The sequence below is a fragment of the Ambystoma mexicanum genome, chromosome 1p (genome assembly GCF_040938575.1).
Source record: "Ambystoma mexicanum isolate Mex_15411 chromosome 1p, UKY_AmexF1_1, whole genome shotgun sequence".
NCBI lineage: Eukaryota > Metazoa > Chordata > Amphibia > Caudata > Ambystomatidae > Ambystoma > Ambystoma mexicanum.
In genome coordinates this window covers 301,512,300-301,531,626 of record NC_090921.1, presented here as the reverse complement: position 1 = coordinate 301,531,626, position 19,327 = coordinate 301,512,300, and the positions used below count along the sequence as shown (strand labels likewise).

At 48.1% G+C, this 19,327-nt stretch overlaps 1 protein-coding gene across 5 annotated transcripts in view; it reads right to left on the bottom strand.

The window, feature by feature from the left end:
• The window catches only part of ABCA7 (ATP binding cassette subfamily A member 7), a 2,687,121-nt gene that overhangs the window by 95,606 nt on the left and 2,572,188 nt on the right, over positions 1-19,327 (bottom strand). For all 5 annotated transcript variants that reach the window (XR_011303245.1, XM_069647414.1, XM_069647430.1 and 2 more), the window contains 2 exons: positions 7,772-7,864; positions 437-683 (listed from right to left, as the gene is read on the bottom strand). Coding sequence is in view for 4 of the 5 variants with exons in the window: in XM_069647414.1 (XP_069503515.1) it covers positions 437-683; positions 7,772-7,864 (340 nt within the window). In the remaining variant the exon portion in view is untranslated. The remainder of the gene's footprint in view (positions 1-436; positions 684-7,771; positions 7,865-19,327) is intronic.

Sequence of the window (19,327 nt, the reverse complement as noted above, 5' to 3'; positions counted from 1 at the left end):
GTCTAATCTTTTACAAACCAACTACTGCATATAAGGAATGTTTTAACTGTAATGTATACTTGCCTTAACTCTGATTTGGAAAATCTGTTATTCAAATTATTAAAGGGTCCACTTGTATCCTTGTCCACTTACCTCCCTACCTAGGAGCTTGGCTTTGGTTGTTGGACCACTGCCAATGTTAGGAGAGATCTGGAGTAGCCAAAGACGCCCCTTTCTGTCTGGATATGTTGCCCAGTTAGGCAATACACAATCACTGAGAAAAGGGCCTCACAGAAGCATATACAGAAAGTGGTTTGCATCGTGTGAAATTACTGCGACTGTACACATGACCTAACATAGATTGATTTACACAAGTTTACAAAGTATGGGAAATGGGTGAAGGGGCACATCCCTCACTGTTGTTCTCATCAAGGGTGGACAAAGGACAGCTACTCACCTGATCCAGTGTGGTCTGGGAAACCGAATAGTCCTCAATCTGAAGCTCCTCCTTGTACTGAGAGAGGAGGCCGAATATCTTTGCCAGTGAAGGGGATACACCGGACGGCAGTTGGTACTGCAGTGTGCAGTGGTGATGCTCATTCAGGGCGATGCCAGGAAACGAGTTATGCATAAACTGCTGCACGGGTTGGAAGTTGGCAATGGAGCTGCGCACTCGAAGAATGATGGTGTATCCATCTCCAAACCTAAGAGGGTAAATTGTGCACAGAGAAGCATATTAGGAAATGCCATAGATGCTGCAAGATTTGCAATCAGCACCTCTGGCATCTGTTGTTACAAATCTATTTACAGATGCTAATCCAGAAATAGAAATTACACAAACTTTGTGCAAAATGTTTATATCAATTGTCTACATCAACCTTGTATTGGTGAATACAACATAGCCACTGAACGAACAAGTCACAGAACACTCAGGTAATGCAAGTGCTAGTAGTATGCTAAATTCAAACATGCCCACTTTGTAATGACTTTCCAGTTATTTGTTATTTGGGTGTCCAAATATTCTATTTAATGTAAGCGGTTAGTATTTTTTAATTTAAAATATAGTTTGGCACTTACAACCCTGAGGATATGAATGCTCTGTAAACAAGATCCAAATAGGTCTTGGTTTGTGAATGGACTTTCACTAACGTGTACACAGTGCCAGGTGTAAGGGAAGCATGGTATCAAAAGCAAGACAGACACAAAAGATACGTTTGGAAAACCTTTATTGTTCTCAAAAAAGGGGGTAGGAAGAATGCCTACCTTGCCCTACATTTAGGATGGGAGCACCACCCGACCATCAAATAATAAATGACAGTCCTAGGGGAATCTGTCTAAAACAAGATGGCGTATGCTAACAAAACCTAATGCCAGCCCTTACTCTAATGTAACAAAATGTGTGTGGGAAAAAATGTGTATGCAAAAGGAATAATGTGCAAAACTATAAAGAATCAATGTGGCTGAATCAGCTCTCCTCCCCACGTTGGACGGCATGGGGAAAGCCAGCCCCCGTAGACAGGATGACACACTCTGGCTCAGGTTCTTCAAAATTAAAGGTAGTTCATAACGTGGCTTTAGGCCCGCCTGGACTTCCATGCTTAAGTCTCTCTAACCAGCTTCAATATATAGTTCAACAAAAGGTTCACACCGGTCTCCCTCAGTCGGGCTCGGACTGTTACAAAACACAAAGTTAACACTGGGCTCACTCAATCGGGCTCAGACCGTTCAAAGTACAGGTGGTTCCCCTGTCAGACTCAGACCTCATGTAGGTCCCCCTCTGCCGGGCTCAGACCAATCACAGTTCAACAACACTTGCAGTGGCTCCCTTCCCCAAGCTTTTCAAACTTCGGGTCTCCCTCAGTCGGGCTCAGACAGCTTTTCAGATGTCAAAGACTTTCGAATGTGTGTGGCTTCTTTAAAAACCACTGCAGGACCACTTTGACTCAGAATTCAATGGTCAGCTTTTCCTCTCCCTTTCTCTCAGGGTTAACTTTGTTCACTTTCGCCTTTATAGTTCATTCACTTTTGTTGCTACAAACAAGGTACCTTTCACAGAGACTTTCGAGTGGGCTACTTCACTTCTCCTGATCACTCCATTACTCAGTATCGCTGGTTCCACAGCTGTCCTTGCTTTAAAGTTAATTCTCAGGTCTGCCTTTCCTTGCGTCTCATCCACATACGTGCAGTCTTCCCTTGCTATATATTGTTTCAAACTTCAATCTTTCTTATGTAAGGAACTCATGGTGGTAACAGACATAAGTGATCACAGTTCAAGGGTGTTTATTAAACTTTATGCAGGTTGGAAAAACGCCTAATCTAAACCTAAATCTAAGATGGGAGCAAGTGTCGACCATCAAATGAAAATAAGGCAGTCCTAGTGGTGTTGTGTCAAATAAAAAGGGCCTATTCTAAGAAACCTATTGCCGAACCTTGCAACTAATACAAAAAAGGGTGTGGGATAGTTCTTAAGAAAGGAAAGAAGTGTTCACAAATAATATGTCAAGATATGGTAGCCAGAGTCATCCTTCCCCACGTTTTAGGCATGGGGCAAGGTGGAATCTTGGAGCACAGTACAGTCTCGAGCTTCCCCAGCATGAGACGACAGTTCCACTTGCAGCTATCAGGGCCTTAAATGGCCAAGTCTCATTTGTCTTGAAAGTCTCTTGCCTTCGAGGGCCTTACGTATTCAAATAACAAAAACAAAAGTTCCTTCAACAGAATAAAAGTTTGTTTCCTGATTTTCTTCCGGGCACTAACCCCGCTTTACTTTCAGCCTCCCTCCTCCGGGTTCACTATGGCTTTTCTCAGGGTGATGTATTCAGCCCTGGGTCCCCCTCTTCCGGGTTCAGACGCCTCTGTGCTTTCAGCCTCCCTCTTCCGGGTTCACTATGGCTTTTCCAGCATTCAGTAATCTTAACGTCTTTCTAAATAGTTCGTTGACATCCCTCGGCCGGGTTCACCCTTGTCAACACACTGTTTCTTGGGACGTTAGACTTTGCCCCCTTCTCGTCAGCATCCCTCTTCCGGGTTCACTCTTGCCAACTTCACCTTCACATTTACTTTAAATTTTCACGGGATTCACTTCCCTTGCTTTATTTATAGTTCTTAGGTCAAAGGCTTTTGACTGTATGGTGATTTTTCTTTATGACCACTTTGACCTATCTTGGTGGCTGCGTGTAGCGTTGACACTTGCTGCAACACACTTGGACTATTGTCCTCGGTCATACCATTCCTCTGCGGAGGCTTTGCTGGGTTTTGACGATGAGGACAAGGTCGAGTCTCTCCTAGTCGGCCTCTCGATGTTTGCCACCTTTCTCCTCCTCCTGGACTGTTGGGTCTGGATAGCTGCTTTGTCATGCTGTCTGCCTTGCTAGTACTGTGCTCTCTTGCTCCACCTTTTATCCCTGTGGGGAAGGGAAAATGCTGTCAGGTGTGTGTGATTCTGATCAATTGCCTAACTTTGCCTGACCCTTGTATTGGGACATGTCAGGTAAACGGCTGTGGTGGAGTCCGTTCTCTGGTGTGTCGTGCAAAAGTGTTCGTGTCAGAAAAGGGGCAGGGGGGGCAGTGGTTTTGAATGTCCTACATGGTAGGATGGGGAAAAGGTGTTGAAAGAAGGGGGATACTGTGTCTCACCCGTCGGTATCCCACTCCCAGAGGACCCCCTCCCTCACTAGTCCACCCCCAGGAACTGGATCCAATAGCGATGACTGTGACTGGCCATCCTTCATTCAGATTTTCCTCCCACTTTGCTAGCTCCCCCATTTGGCACATTGGTGGTCTTGGGACCTGTAGGAGTTTATGGGGATTCTTGTTGAGGTCAGGGTCTTGCCACCTGCCCCTCAAAGGCCTAGGCTTGCCTGTTTTACCCAGGGGAGCAGCTCTGGTGTGGGCACCACCAGGTAGCCCCAGCTGTTCCTGGTTTGGCTTCCTGGAGGTACAGTTTTTATTTTATTTTTTTAAAGATTTTATTGATTTATTCAAACAAAAAAACAATACAAACCACACACGCAGTACGTGCGTCAACAATACATATTTCATCGATTTGTTCTGGTCACTGCTTCCCCCCTCGCACCCCCCTTACAAGCCTATTTGTTCCACTCACTCTGTATCTGCCTCGCGTGGTGGGGTCTCACACCCTGTGGACCCTGTCAGGTCTTGTACCGTTCCAAACAACTCCGCTATTAATGATCTCCATGCCATCAAGCTTCCCGCCTCCTCCTCTCCCCCTACATTACTCACCACTTGCCATACCGTGGTTTCTGCCTCTGCCCACTTCTGCAAATCCTTCCACCACACCTCCACCCGTGGCTTATGACATGTCTTCTATCCCATGGCAATCCTTCTTTTTACGAGCACATACGCTAAATCTTTCAATTTACTAACATGCTTAAGTTTCTGCGATCTGGGGAACCCCCCCAGCAAGCAAGCCCAAGCTGTATTTACCACCATCGTGACCCCCTTTTCCTCTAGTTTTTGTGCTACTTCACCCCAGAAGCGCTCAATTACTGGGCATGCCCAGAACATGTGCACCACGCCAGCCTTTTCTTCATCGCATTTGGGACATGCTTGTCTCCCAGCATCCTTGAACCTGGAAATCCTTTCTGGTGTCATGTATGCTCTATGCGTAATATACAGCTGTATCTGTTTCAGTCTCGCATTCCTTGACACCCTCTTGTGGTATCCCAAAGCACGTACCCACATCCCATCCTCTAGCGGAGCTCCCGCTTCTCTGTCTAGTCTCAATTGTGTTAACTCCTTCCCGACCTTGGACATCATCATCTCATACAGTCTGGAGATCTCATGCCCACCCTCTGTCATATCATATATCATATCTACTGTAGCATCTGGTTCTTCCTCCAGTACCGTTTCGGGCCATGTTCTCCTAATTCTCTGGACCATCCTGTGATATGTAATATACTGGCCCGTGTGTAACCCCGTCTCCTCCCCCAGCACTTCAAAGTCTGTGATGGTCCCCTCCCGCCAAATATCCCCCATAGTCACCTCCCCAACCGCCTCCCACTGATTCTTAAGTGTCATCCTCAGCTGCTCATCCCCCCCCCGCCAGCGCGACTAGTGGTACCTGCGGGGAGCATGGGAATGGGTTCCCCATCATCTGGCACGCTCGGCGCCACATCTCCCACCCGAGCTTCATCATCTTGGAGCGCCCTTCCATTTCTGTCTTGGGTAGCCAGATCAATTCTTTCAGATAAAATGGGGCACAATCATGTCCAAACAACCTAGATTCGGGGGTCAGTTCATCTAAGAGCCATTTAGCTACATATTGCAATTGGCTCACTACATAATAAACCTCATAATTGGGCAGTTTTATTCCCCCTTTTTCATAAAAGTTCTGCAGCTTCCATAATGCCACTCGGTTCCGGGTACCATGCCAAAGGAATTCCCTACACATGCTATTCAGTTTGGTAAAAACATTTCCTGGGTATCAGATATGGAATATTTCCAAAATAGTGCAGGAGCCTGGGTAGGACCACCATCTTAAGCATTGCCCCTCGTCCCATAATTGCTAGGGGCAACTTCTCCCAGATTGTCATACATTTCTCGATCCTCGTGATGGCTATCTCGGTATTGTATCTATGCTCCTCTTCAACCGTGTGGTACACGTCTATCCCAAGATACCTAAATGTGCCAACCGCCCATGGTGTTTGTAGCACCGGCAATCTTCCCACAGGGATTCCCTTATAACTACCCAGCGGGAAGATACTAGATTTTTGAGGATTCCCCGCTATGCCAGACAGCTCCGCATATTTATCCATCACTTCTAATATGTACTGGAGATTTTCCTCCGGATACCTCAAGTACAGCAGCAAGTCATCGGCATACAAGGAGATCAGATGCCGTTCTCCACCCACCTCGATGCCTATAGTGTCATATTGTTGCCTAAGGTATATTGCTAAGGGCTCTAAGTCTAGTATATAGAGCATTGGGGACCATGGGCACCCTTGTCTGGTGGCCCTACTTAATTGTCATCTTTCGGATATCACCGATCCTGTTCTGACCCTAGCCAATGGCTCACTGTATAGCATCTTTGCCCACCTTATGTATCCAGGCCCCATTCCGTATCTCGCTAAGGCGGCAAGCAGCCTTGGCCATTTGACTGAATCAAATGACTTAACCGCGTCTAAGGACAAAATTGCCATTTTGCCCTCGTTCTTGCTCCCCCACTCAACCACCCGATGGAGTCGTCTATGATTACGAGTTATATTTCTATTCGGGACATAGCCCATCTGGTCGGGGTGTATTAGTTTACTAATGACTCTGCGCAGTCTGTTCGCCAGGACAGCTGTCAATATCTTGCTGTCCTGGTTCAACATTGACAAAGGTATATAAGAGCCACAACTATGCCCAGGCTTGTTGGGTTTGGGAAGCGGTATTATGATCTCTCTGAGTGACTCTGGCAGCCGTCTCACCTCAGACGCCTCATTTAACATTTCTAACATTGGGGGGGAGCACTTCCTCCTTGTATACTTTGTAAAATTCACTCGGGAACCCGTCTGACCCTGGGGTCTTACTTGTAGGCAGTTGCCTCACCACTTCCTCTAACTCCTCCAAGGTAATCTGTGCAACCAGCTCCTCTCTTTCTTCCACACTTATCCTCGGCAGTCCTATATCCTCCAGTGTTTCTGTAATCTCCCCAAGACTACTATCCCCCTCATCTCCATATAGTAACCTATAATACTGGAGGTACAGTTCCCTTGCCACACTGCAGTCTCCCCTGTACTCACAGGCCCAGCAAACAGGTAGTCCTTCTTCCTCCAGGCCTTCTAAGGTCTCTCCAGCTTGAGTTTTCTCCCTCGGTCTTCCATGCACCATCCAGCATCCCCAGCTCGCTCAGAGTGTGCCTTTGTGCTCTGCCTTTTATAGTGCGGGGGATGCTTAGTAGGTCTCAGGTGAGACTGTCAAGGGAGCCCTCATCTTACCTGTACTTGTTAAGGGGAAAGTCTGTTGTTAAAAGGGAAGAGTCTGTCTTCTGTATCGGAGTGTGTTTCTTTTCAGTGATCTTCATTCTCTCCATCTCTCTCCTTCGTCTCAGTGTTTATATAGAAAAGAAGGGAGGGGTGGGAAGTCGGTGTATTCTCGTAATTATGGGAAAATTGGGTTTAACATTTCCTATGTAGACTGAAGAGATTTCAGGTAGGAGTGTGTCAGAGAGGAGGAAATACAGCGTCTCTCCCGAGGGCATTCTACCCGCAGTCCCCAAGGGCCCCATGTCCAGGTGATCTTCCCACACTGGTTCACCCCCAGGGTCTGGTTCCAAAGGCGATGGCCATGCCCTGGCCACCTGAACAAAAGATCCTCGCAGTCTATCCGCAAGAACACCCTCGGGTTTCTCACTCAGGACAAATGTGTATTTGTAGGTTTCTCGAGAATCTTTTGTTTGAAGAAAGCACCGACTGCAAATGAATTGGAGAACATCAAAAGTGATAAATCAAAATACTTCAGCCATTTGTTCCTTAAACACAGAGAATTGGTTTAGTAGCCTTTCCTTCCATCAATTTGTAGCTCAGCTGTGCCATTACAGAAAGGGTCTGGGCATAACTATATGTACGTCTGTCCTGACCGTGTTACCAAAGGGAACAGCTCAGCTAAACAACTGCTCAAATAGTTTCATCCATCATCTTTTGGTTTTCTCACCACTGAATCGAACAACAAAAATCGACTTGCACATGCATCAAGTTGTACCCTTGTCATTCAAACAAGGTGTTATAGTCTCCATTCATGCTGCAGTGTTGCACAGAATAGTGTTCTCTGTTTAAGAATATAGTCGTACCTGTTCTTCAGATGCTGCACACTACCAAGGCAGCGGAACTGTCCATTCACCATGATGGCCATCCGGGTACAGAGTGCCTCACACTCCTCCATACTGTGAGAGAAAGGGAAACATAATGAGTATACTGAAGGAACAGATCAATGTCCCACTACTGTACCATAAAAGTATCCAAACCCAATGTATGGACCCTGCAGGGCCCTAGTGCCTAGAGTTGGTAGAAAATGAATGCCAAATATTTACTGCAGCAAAGCACATGTGCCCAGTTCCTGCAAAGCAAAAGGACACCAATACCCAAGACCTGCAGAGCACCAAGCCTGTAGGTTTCTGTAGGGTACTAAACACAAGACTCAAGACTCTACCCAAGACTGAGGCACCACTGACTAGACTCTGAAATGCTCCAATTCCCAGATGCCACAGGGACTGAGTGCCCAGACCTTGCAAGGCTCTAGTGCTCAGACCCTGAAGGGGATGCAGACCCAGACACTGCAGTGTATGAATATATAGAGGCTACAGTGCACCAATGTCCAGTCCATTAAGGGCCTGAATGTCTAGACCCTGCATAGCACCAATGTCTAGGAGTTGTGGCCAGAAAAACATGCAAACAGTACCTATACCCCACTAGTCACTGCCACCTAATCCGCTAGGGGCGCCAGTGGCCCACACCTTGAAAAGCTCCAACAACCAATCCTTGCAGAGGACTAATGTCCACCTTCTGAAGTATAGCAGTGCTCAGAACCTACACAGAAGGACACCAGTGATGAGAACAGGGCTTTGGGCATTGCAGAGAGCCATTGCCCAATACTCTGCAATGGACTGGCACAGACCGCTAAACTTCACCAGCATCCTTACCCTGCAATGCAACAGCTCCCAGATACTGCAGTGTGCTCATAACCAAACTGAATTCAACCAGTGCAAAGTCCTGCAGGGCTCCAACGACCAGGCTCTAAAAGGCACCAACACCCGAATTGGCAACTCACTAATCTGCAATCTTTGCAAAGTACCTACAACCAGACAAAAACCCAAAATGTAGAGAGTACCAATGTCCATACCCTGCAACTCACTAGTTACCAAAACATGCAGGATACCAAATCAAAGACTGCAGGACACCAACACCAAGCATTCGCCACCACAAAGAACCAATGGCAGGAATCTGCTTGGAACCTAAATGCAGTCAAGCAAGAGCTTCATTTTGAGGCCATTAGCTTCTATAAAACACCTGGTTTGAGTTAAGCAGCAATTCACTCAAAATCCAAAATCAAATACTATAGACGAAGATACAAATAACAGTTCAAACCCAAAGGATCAAGGACTTGACATGTTACTGTTACGATATCCCTTGCCTGTCTCTAATCTGCTAGGAGAGTGGTCCTGGGGCCAAGGTGCCCTACTCAGCCGGTTGATGATGGGCCTGGCCGTGGTACGGAGAGGACTCCTTGGCCACTTACCCTTGGTTCACTTTGCAAGGCAGGTTCTAGTCACATGCAAGGGCCCTAGGAGACAACACACACAAACAGGAAGGCCAAGACCGCTGTCCCTGTATGCTGGGCCTCTGAGGATGTCCTTGGAAGCTTCCCCAGAGACTCACAGGACCCGAATGCCCTTTTCACAGCTCCCACATGATGTGCAGACCTGCAGAAAAAGTCCCACTGCCAGGACATGTACAAATGTGAAAATAAACACCCGTTTTGTCCCTATGCAGGTTTAACTGCCTAAATCTTTGACGAAGACGTGTTCCAGTGTTAGGCAGCTGTCCTTGACACTCACTGCATACATAAGAGTTCCACAACAATGGGCAGGGTTTATATAGGCTTAGGTGACGCCCACCTAAGCCTCAGTCTGGCCCACATGAAAACTAACAACAACCAATCACAGACATCCCAAGCCCCACCCAGGGTGAGGGGCAGCCAGTCTATAAGAAACAGCCATCTCAGTCTGGTAGGGTGGATTATTGGAGCAGGTTAGAGCGGACGGTTGGTGGATTTTGGAGGGTATGAAAAAGACTAAAGTAGCAGAGACTGTCGGAGGGGAGAAGGGGAGAGGAAGAGAAGGGGAGGTAAAGAGTTGCTGCTGGTATAAGGTGTTTGCTGTGAGTTGGAAGGGGGCTCATATCAGGAATAGTTAGTGAATTGTTGAATGAGCTGGTGGTGTCAGGAGGAGGTGCTACAAAAAGGGAGTAACATCAGGAGTGGCAGTGAAAAGTTGGAAGAGGCGGTCGTAGCAAGGTGAGAAGCGATTGAGAAACTGCAGAGGAAGTAACATCTGGAGGTGGGGGACAGAATCTGGAAGTAATAACAGCTGGAGGAGGTAACAATCATAAGAAGTGGAGGGAATAATGAGGCCAAATTGGCACAAGGAAGGTGGAAGCGTCAAAGGAAAGGCTGAGAGACAGAAATGGAGAGCAGAGCAGTGAGGAATCTAGAAGCCAGGGGACTGCAGGTAGCTGCTTGGAAGGTGGAGAGACAGGCTGTGGGCTATATACAAATAGCAGAGACTCCTGGCTCCACCTCCCAGTTCTCAGGAAGGTAGAGCACTATCTGAGGTTGGCGAGTAGACTCGTGGTCCGAAAGAGGTGACGACTACTGGATGCTTTTTTGCTGGCTAACCATGACTACTAGAACCAGGAATACCCACATCTTGGTAGTTGGGTAAGGAGGACTTAACACCCAGGGATAAGAATATCACAGACTTGGTTTGTGCTTGGAGCAAGTTGTGTTTTCATTTTGGTTCCTTTCTGCACTGTGCAAATAAAAATACTGAAAATATACTTCCACTCCCCAGTCATTGTAATCCCACTCTGCCCTCTCTGACAGCACAGGGGTTTAACATTCACAATTTAAAATCACATGCTGCCAGTGAGATACTGGAAGGAAGGGAGTAGTTTCTTACCTGTAACTCCATTCCGCCAGCGTTGGTATCCTTCATGGATTCACATGCTGTGAATATTCCCCGTCGTCAGGATGGGAAACTTCAGTCACTTCAACGTAGCGTTTTCCTATGGAAAGCTTCGACACTTGAGTGTCCTATTAATGTCCTTTTTGGGTGCTTTAGGCCCCACCAATAGGACGTATGGTATAAATAGCCCCACCCCGCAGCTTCCTTTCAGATTTTAACCTCAGCTGGCGGGCACATGTGAATCCATGCAAGATACCAATGCTGGAGAAATGGAGTTACAGGTAAGAAATTACTCCCTTCTCCAGCATTGGATCTTTCATGGATTCACATGCTGTGAATAGATTACATAGCAGTACAACCAATGTGTGGTGGAGTGTAACAGGCAAACCAATAATGAACCCTTAATCACATACATGAGACAACAACCCATCAAGCGAAAAAAATGCAAAATAAACACCCCGAAGCTGCGGGACTTACCTTATTGGAACAGGTGCTGCATGACCGCAGGCCCCACATGCACATCATCCGCATGCTGCTGCCCCAGACAGTAATGGCGGGTGAAGGTATGCGGCGCCGCCCAACACGACGCCTGGCAAATTTCCACCAGCGGAATTCCAGACCATAATGCCGCTGACGAAGCTGTGGATCTCGTCGAGTGAGCCTTAGGAACCCTCCTCAACGGCTTCCCAGCTTTCGAGTGGCACAACGAGATCGTAGAGAAAACCCAACGTGAGAGTCCTTGTTTGGAGATAGCTTGTCCCTTGTTGGATGGACCATAAGCCACAAACAGCTGATTCGACTTCCTGAAGTCCTAAGTGCGATTCAAATAAAAGTTTAAAGCCCTCTTAACGTCCAGAGAATGCAGGGCCCTTTCTGCAGGTGTGGATGCAGTAGCAAAAAACGAGGGTAAAGAAATAGAAGAGAGTTTGTGAAATGCTGTCAGCACTTTAGGGATAAAGTGCGGGTTAGTGGCCAGAATAACCCTGTCCTTCAGAAATCTCAAGTATGGAGGGTCGATGACCAGTGCCTGCAACTCCGATATCTGCCTGGCTGAAGTAATTTCCACCAGAAAAGCCACCTTCCACGATAGAAACTTTAAAGGAGTCATCGACATAGGCTCAAAAGGCGGGTTCATCAAAACCGAAAGTACCACAGTAAGGCTCCACACTGGTGCAAACTTCTTCATGGGAGGAAACGTTTGAAACAACCCTTTCAAAAAATGTTTCACTAACCGATCACTGAGCAGAGGAGCAGCATGTTGCCTCCTAGTGAACCTGAATATCGCCGCCAAATGCACCTTAATGTATGACAATGCCAGGCCCCCTTCCGCCAAATGCAATAGGTACGGGAGAACCTGTGCCGGAGAAATGTTCAAAGGGTCAACTCCAGGGTGGGCCTTACAACATTCGCAAAACCCTTTCCATTTACGCCCGTAGGAGATATTGGTGGACGGTGCCCTCGCTTCCTCCAAAATCCGCCCACAGTCCCGGGAAATACCTAAATGTCCGAACTCAGAGTGGTCAGGAGTCAAGCCGTCAAGCTAAGAGATCCCGGATCGTGATGCCACACCTTGCCCTCGTCCTGAGGCAGGAGATCCGGAGCAGCCCCAACTGAATCGGCTCTACCATCGACATATGAAGAAGATCGGAAACCACGTCTGTCTGGGCCAGAACGGGGCCACCGGAATCACACAGCATTGGTATCTCAGGATCCACTGGAGGGTCTGCCAAATGAGCGGAAACGGAAGAAATGCATACGCAAACCGGCCCGTCCACGGGAATGAAAACGCATCCCCCAGACACTCCGGCTGAGCCCCCCTGCTGGCGAACTTCTGACACTGCTTGTTTTCTGCTGTTGTGAAAAGATCCAACAGAGGATGCCCTCATCGCCGGAAGATCATGGACACCTGCTGCTCGTTCAGCCTCCACTAGTGCAGCTGGCCGGCATCCCTGCTGAGTGCGTCAGCATGAACATTCAACACCCCCAGTAGATGATAGGCCACAATGCTGATCTCCTGAGCCAGAGCCCAATGCCAAACGTCCTGCGCCTCCTTTAACAGGACCCTGTGTTTGCGTAGATAAAACACTGTGGTGGTATTGTCCGTTAACACCCTCACCACCGATCCGCGTATACGTGGCAGAAACAGCTTGAGGGACCAGTGCACCGCTCTCAACTCAAGCACATTGATGTGGAACAGAGACTCTTCCCGGGACCACAGGCCCGCACCTGTGAAACGTCGAGATGAGCCTCCCATCCCATCTGAGAGGCGTCTGCGACAATCGCAAACTGGAACTCTGGCTCCAGCAACGGCATGCCCCGCACCAGATTGGCCATGCATGTCCACCAGCGAAGAGCGTCCACCAGACTTCTGTTGACCAGCAACTTGCCAGACCATCACCCGCGACTCTGCGGCCATGGGTCCGCTAGGAACTCTTGCACATCATGAAGAGACGACAATTTGGCAGAAGCGGGATACACGAAGCCATGGCCCCCAACAGCGACATGAAACTTCGGATCGACACCACTGTGCCCTTCTTTCATTCGCCTGCAACTTATTGACACGCTCGCTGGAGGGCTTCACCAGATTGTGCCGGGTGAGAAACTCTGCCCCCAGAAACACCAATTCCTTGGACGGCGTCCAAAAAAGTGTTTTCGAAGTTGATGGCGAATCCCAGTCATTGCAAAAGCTGCATGGTTGCCACGAGACTGTCTTGCGCCCTCCCCGGCGATGAACCCTTCACCAATCAATCGTCCAGGTAGGAGTATACATGATGACCTTCCTGCCGAAGGAACGCTGCCACTGGTGCCAAACACTTCGTGAACGTCCTGGGAGACTACTTCAAGCCAAACAGAAGGACCCGAAACTGGTAGTGTTCGTCGCCGACTACAAACCGCAGAAACTTGCGGTGCCGTCACTGCATGGGAATGTGAAAATATGCGTCCTGTAGATCCAACAACGCCACAAACTCGCCCGGCTGCACTGACCGGATGACCTCCTGAAGAGTGAGCATCTTGAACTTCAGGCGTTGCAGAGTTTTGTTCAACGTCCAAAGATCTAGAATGGGCCGCCACTTGCCGTTGGGCTTCTTCACCACGAAGTATCAGGAATAAACCCCTTGGCCCCGCTTTGCCACCGGTACCGGTTCTATAGCCCCTTTCTCCAGCATGAGAACCACCTCCTGCCAAAGGATGTGAATATGCAGCTGTAAGACATACACCGGTGGAATAGGAACCAGGGGACACTTGAACTCCAACAAGTGGCCTAGACGCACCGTGTCCAACACCCAATGATCCGATGTTATTTCGCTCCACTCGTCCACGTGCATCGCCACCCTGCCCCCTAGCAGATTGGCCATAAGGCAGTCATTGTTGCAGTTTAGCTGGCCTCCCTTTAGATGTAGAGGACTGCGAACCCCTTTTTCGCTGAGCCTGGGAGTGTTGATTTCTCTGCGCTGACTGGGCTGACCGTCGATACCCTTGCGAGGAGTAACTGGATCGACTGTACCCACGGTCCCTGGAGGAAGCAAACCGGACATTACCTGAAGCACCCCGAAACGGGCCAAAAGGAACAAAAAGAGTGCCCACACTATAAGGCTCCAAAGGACTTTGCCGTTTCCGTGTCCTCCTTCATCCCTTTCAGGGCTTCATCGATCTTTTCACCAAACAAGTGCACCCCTTCACAGGGCATGTCAATGACTTTATATTGTATTTCCGGCCGAAAGTCAGTGCATTTTAAGCAGGCCTGGTGTCGCAGCACCACCCCATTGTTAATTTGTTTAAATCCTGACTCTGCCAGGTCCAGAGCAATATTTATGCTGTGGTTGGAGGCCTCCTCACCCTCACGCACCAACAGCATGGTGTCTTTGCGGTGCTGCTCCGGCAGATGTTCTATAATTTGGGCCAGCCGATGCCACATTTCGCGGTCATATCGAGCCATGATCACAAGGGAAGTCGTTGCCCCAACCGTCAAAACCTTCTTCCCAAAGGCATCCTGCTCCGGGCCTCACTGTCTGGGGGCGTCACACACTTGTGTTGACTCCTGGTCTTCCTGCAGGCCGCCGCCGACACCACAGACTCGGGCGTGGACTTTGACAGCAAGCATTTTGGGGTAGACTCCGGGGCCTTGAACTTCTTTTCAAGACGACCTTTGACAGCCGGCTCTGTAAATGGATGGCACATCGTGCGCAGGCCCTCCTGCCACACATGATCAAGAATAGGCACGGAGAAGACAGCCTTCCTCCTCTTGCCCATATGATCAAATAGGAAGCAGTCCTTCCGCTCCTCTTCTGGAGCCAGTCGAAACTCCACACACGCCTTAGTGGTGTGGAAAGCCCCAATATCATCTGGTGGAGAGGGTTGCGCCAGAGTTCGGGGTGGCTCCACCTCTATGTCCATGCCCCACACATTGTCCCTCGTCTGCGAAGACAAAATATAGACAACGTGTCCTGCGGAACACTCTGGCTCAGATTCTGGTAGCTTGCCTTCTTCTGGATGCGACTGTGGACGGCCTACCCCCACCCGCAACGGCAATGACAATCGTGCCGGAGGAGACTTCCTCAGCGCTACATCAGGTACTTCGACCACCGGCACCACTTGATTCACATTCGGAGGAGGCAACCTCGCATCCAGCTGCCCCAACGACGACTGAAGCTTGGACAGAACTTGTAATGACAAAAGAGACTGCGTGTTAACCAGCGGATAACTGGCCACACCAGCTCCCAGTCCACTTGACGTTGGAGGCTCCACACTTTGTAGACCCAAAGCCGAAGGACCCAGCGCCTGTTCCTGGTCATCTTCAACCTCCGATGAAACTGAAAAAGTCGCCGGATCCTGGTGCAGAATGGTGTCTGGAAGATGAGAATCGAACGCGGCGGACTGCCACGCTCTGCTCGTCGACAACAATCCTTCCGTGTCCCCTCGCGTGGACGGGAACAGCATTGGTTCACTGTCAATCACTGTCGGATCGCAGACTGCAGCCCAACCATCGAAGACGGAGCCACCGTCGACGAGGTCGTTGATGGAACCACTTCCTTCGACGACGACTTCACCGGAGACCCAGCTTTCTTGGACGAACTGGACCGGTGTTTGGAAGACTCCCGGCTGGACGACGACTTGTGATGGTCGCCGGACGACAAGTCCTTTGATGACGATTCTTTCGGCTTGGCCAAGCCTTTCTCCTGCGCCGTCGACTTCTCGGGCCTACCACCAGACGCCCGGGAATGGTCCGACTGACCATGCTTGGACGAAGAGGCACTCGCACCCTTCGACTGCGGCTTGCTTGATGAAGACTTACTGCTCTTCCCCACCTTCGACGCTGGCATAGCAGGACGATGTTTCTTCGCCGGAATCTCAGCCGACGCCGCACAGTGATGTTCTGCGGACTTCACCGCCCGCTCCGAAGACAGACTCTGGATCGACCCCACCTCTGAAGCCGGGTACGTGCCCTCATTGAACCAACATATAAGCCGCTGATTGCGGTCCTTCAGAGTCTTTTGCGAGAACCCCTGACAAATCTCGCAGGTGTCTGCAGAGTGATGGGTATAAAGGCATTAGAGGCAATCCATATGGCCGTCTCCCTTGTACACCTTTTTCAAGCCACAGGTAGCACAAGGCCGAATAAGAGACTTCTTCTGAGCCGGTGCCATCGTAGCTCTCGATACCAAAAAACGCACGTGCACACACGAAGAACACAAGGTGATCCCAACAGTTTGGAGACGGTTGAAATCGGAAGGGAAGAAGCAGGGGCGGGGCTATTTATACCATACCTCCTATTGGTGGGGCCTAAAGCACCCAAAAAGGACGTTGATAGGACACTGAAGTGTCAAAGTTTTCCATAGGAAAACGCTAAGTTTCCCAGCCTGACGACGGGGAATATTCACAGCATGTGAATCCATGAAAGATCCAATGCTGGAGAAGCTGACAATTATGCAGAGATACAAGTCAAACTAGTTGGTAAACCCGGGTGACGCAACCATTGTATTTATGGCTGCTTTGGTTACCTTGAAAACCTTTCAGTAGGGTATCAAAAATATCTACAGGAATCAATGGTGGCCAATGTAATCTTAAAAGGATTTCAGTCCAGATTTTAGCTCATAAAGGTTAAAAACAATTCTCTGGTGGTAAACCACAGTATGAACATTGACAAAGGTAAGGGAAGGTTGGGTTGATGTGTATTTTTAGTTTAAACCATGCTTAGGGCCAGATATCCAAGCGTTATTGCACGCCGTATAGTCTTTAATGTAAGCACATAGTGTAATGCATTTGAAATATACTCAGGTACTTGGCAGAATTCACAATTAAGAACAGAGAATTACGTTTAGTTTGGTTTTCTAGGCTGTGCGCCAATATAATCTCTTATCGAACATCAAGCACATCACCTAAACAAAATTTTAGGGATGCACTCCAGACAGTCTAGGTAGTGTTCCAATTGCCTCGGTTTGCCATAATAAACAAAACTAAATGTTTTTGCTAATAATAACAAAACATGAACTACAATGACCTACAATGGTTACGGCCATGTCAGATATGAGAGAGGATGGGAGCCGATGGCCTTGCTTTAGAGATAACAGAGCAACTCGCTACTGGGCTAAAGTTGTGGGTACCGTGCTGGCAGCAAAGGGAGGAGGGCAGCGACTCGCTCCCTGCACTCTGTGGAAAGGAGAGTTGACAACTTAAAGTAAGACAAAGGTCCAAAGCTATAAATAAGACGGCTTTGGGCACGAGGCAAGAAGCTGTTTTGACGGAGCTGAGCTGATGAGGAAGCAGAAGGCAGACGAAAGCTGGAGGAGATCCCATGAGCCCTGGAGCAGTCTGGAATCACCCTCTCCATGCAATTCCAATGGAGGGGGAGGGAGGTGATAAGGGAAATACCTCTTTTTTCTGGCCTGATTTTTAAAGCCTCTTCAATTGCATTTTTGGCTTTTTGAGTCCCAGAAGGACTTTTTCTCTTTGCTTTTGAAATGCACTACTATTTTTGACTGAGCTGTATGGGAAGTATCTTCACCCATGTTGATCAGCTCACCACCAATGGACAGACCTTATTCTTAATTGACACGTGTTAGCACCATGGGCAATCCTAATTGGCACAGGCTCTTTTTGAAGTATCTCACTTATTTTTGGTGCTTTTAATATAGGGACTATGGTGGTTTTTCCAATTGATATTTTTGGGGGGATTGTATTCTTCGATTCTGTAGACCACAGGCAGCCGGGCATCCTGCCTCCAACTCTCATCTCCCTACATTCTGAGGATAGTAGTAATTATAAGCATCTGTTTTACACATCTTTAATATCACATTGGGAAAGAGGAGAGACATTGAGGGGGCAGGTCGTTATACGAGGTTGCCTAGCGAGATCTATTGAAACAGCAATTATGCTTCTGTATTGATCAGTCTTGAATAGACAGAGGCTGTAACCATGATAGCTGCATACTCAATGACATTTTGCATATTAATTGTGTTATGTGTAGTGACGATATAAGTAGCAATGTTACTTTATTACTTAGTTCTTATAATTAAATGATTTACACTACACAGGAAAGTGTAAGAACATTCATTGAGTGTTCATCATTGAGAATCTTGTCAAAAGTATTTTGAACAATTATGTGTGGGGCATCTATAGTACTGTGTATTGATATGTTATAAATGTTGCATGCCGTTAATAAATACAAAAGCTTAATGGAAGGTTTGAGCAGTGGAACATCAATAAAATATTTGTGACATTAGCAAGCCACTCTTGTGCGGATGAATGGGATTAGCCATACACTGCAGTTTTTTGTTGTTGTTGCCTACTCTCTTTACTGATGCATTGACAGGTATATGATTTTCCTTACCTCTACACCTACCACAGCCCCTGCAGACTGGTGGCACACAGTAATCAGGTTGTTACAGGGAAGAGGTGGTAGAGAGGTCATCAACAGCTTTATAGTGGCAGTGGCTGTGCCTGGAGGATTACCAGGAGAAACCCTGCTTACATATATGAAGATACCGGACATCAAGCCAGGGGATAGGTTTGAAACCCTACAGAAGGGAATGGATCTAGACCAAATACAGCATATTCCCTATAGATATCCTGAGTTAGCTGTCAGCAAGTAGACCACCAGAACTGGTTTCAAGCGGATTTGACATATCCTACTACCAGGGCTAGACAAGGCCCTTTTGCTATAGAGGGGTTCATCTTAGAACACATCCTTAGGTTCCACCCAAATAGGGACGGAAATGACCCATACTCCAGGGAAGACTATGAACTTCTGAGGAGACATTTCGACACTGTCTGCGCTCAAACTGTAGAATATAGAGCTTTGGGAGCTGTACCAGTGGCACCCAGGCAGATAATTGCAAGGGAAGAAGGAACACTTCCATTCCAGACCCTAAAAGCCTTATTGGGCCCCTGCCCTACAAGGCAGGAGGAAATCCCTAGATGGTATTCAGCTAAATTGAGTCAGCTAGTGGGAGCCTACCCTTATGTCACTCCTCAGCAGAGGCCGACAGCTCTAGCAATCATACTACCAATAGGTTGTAATCCACCCATGCAACACTACTATAGTTGGGTTGCAGAGTATAGTTGGTTAGACCTACATTTAATTGGGACTCCTTCAATTACAGCACTAACCTCCATTCTGGGCGAGATACTGAACTCCCAGACAGCAGACAGCAATGAGTTTAGGAC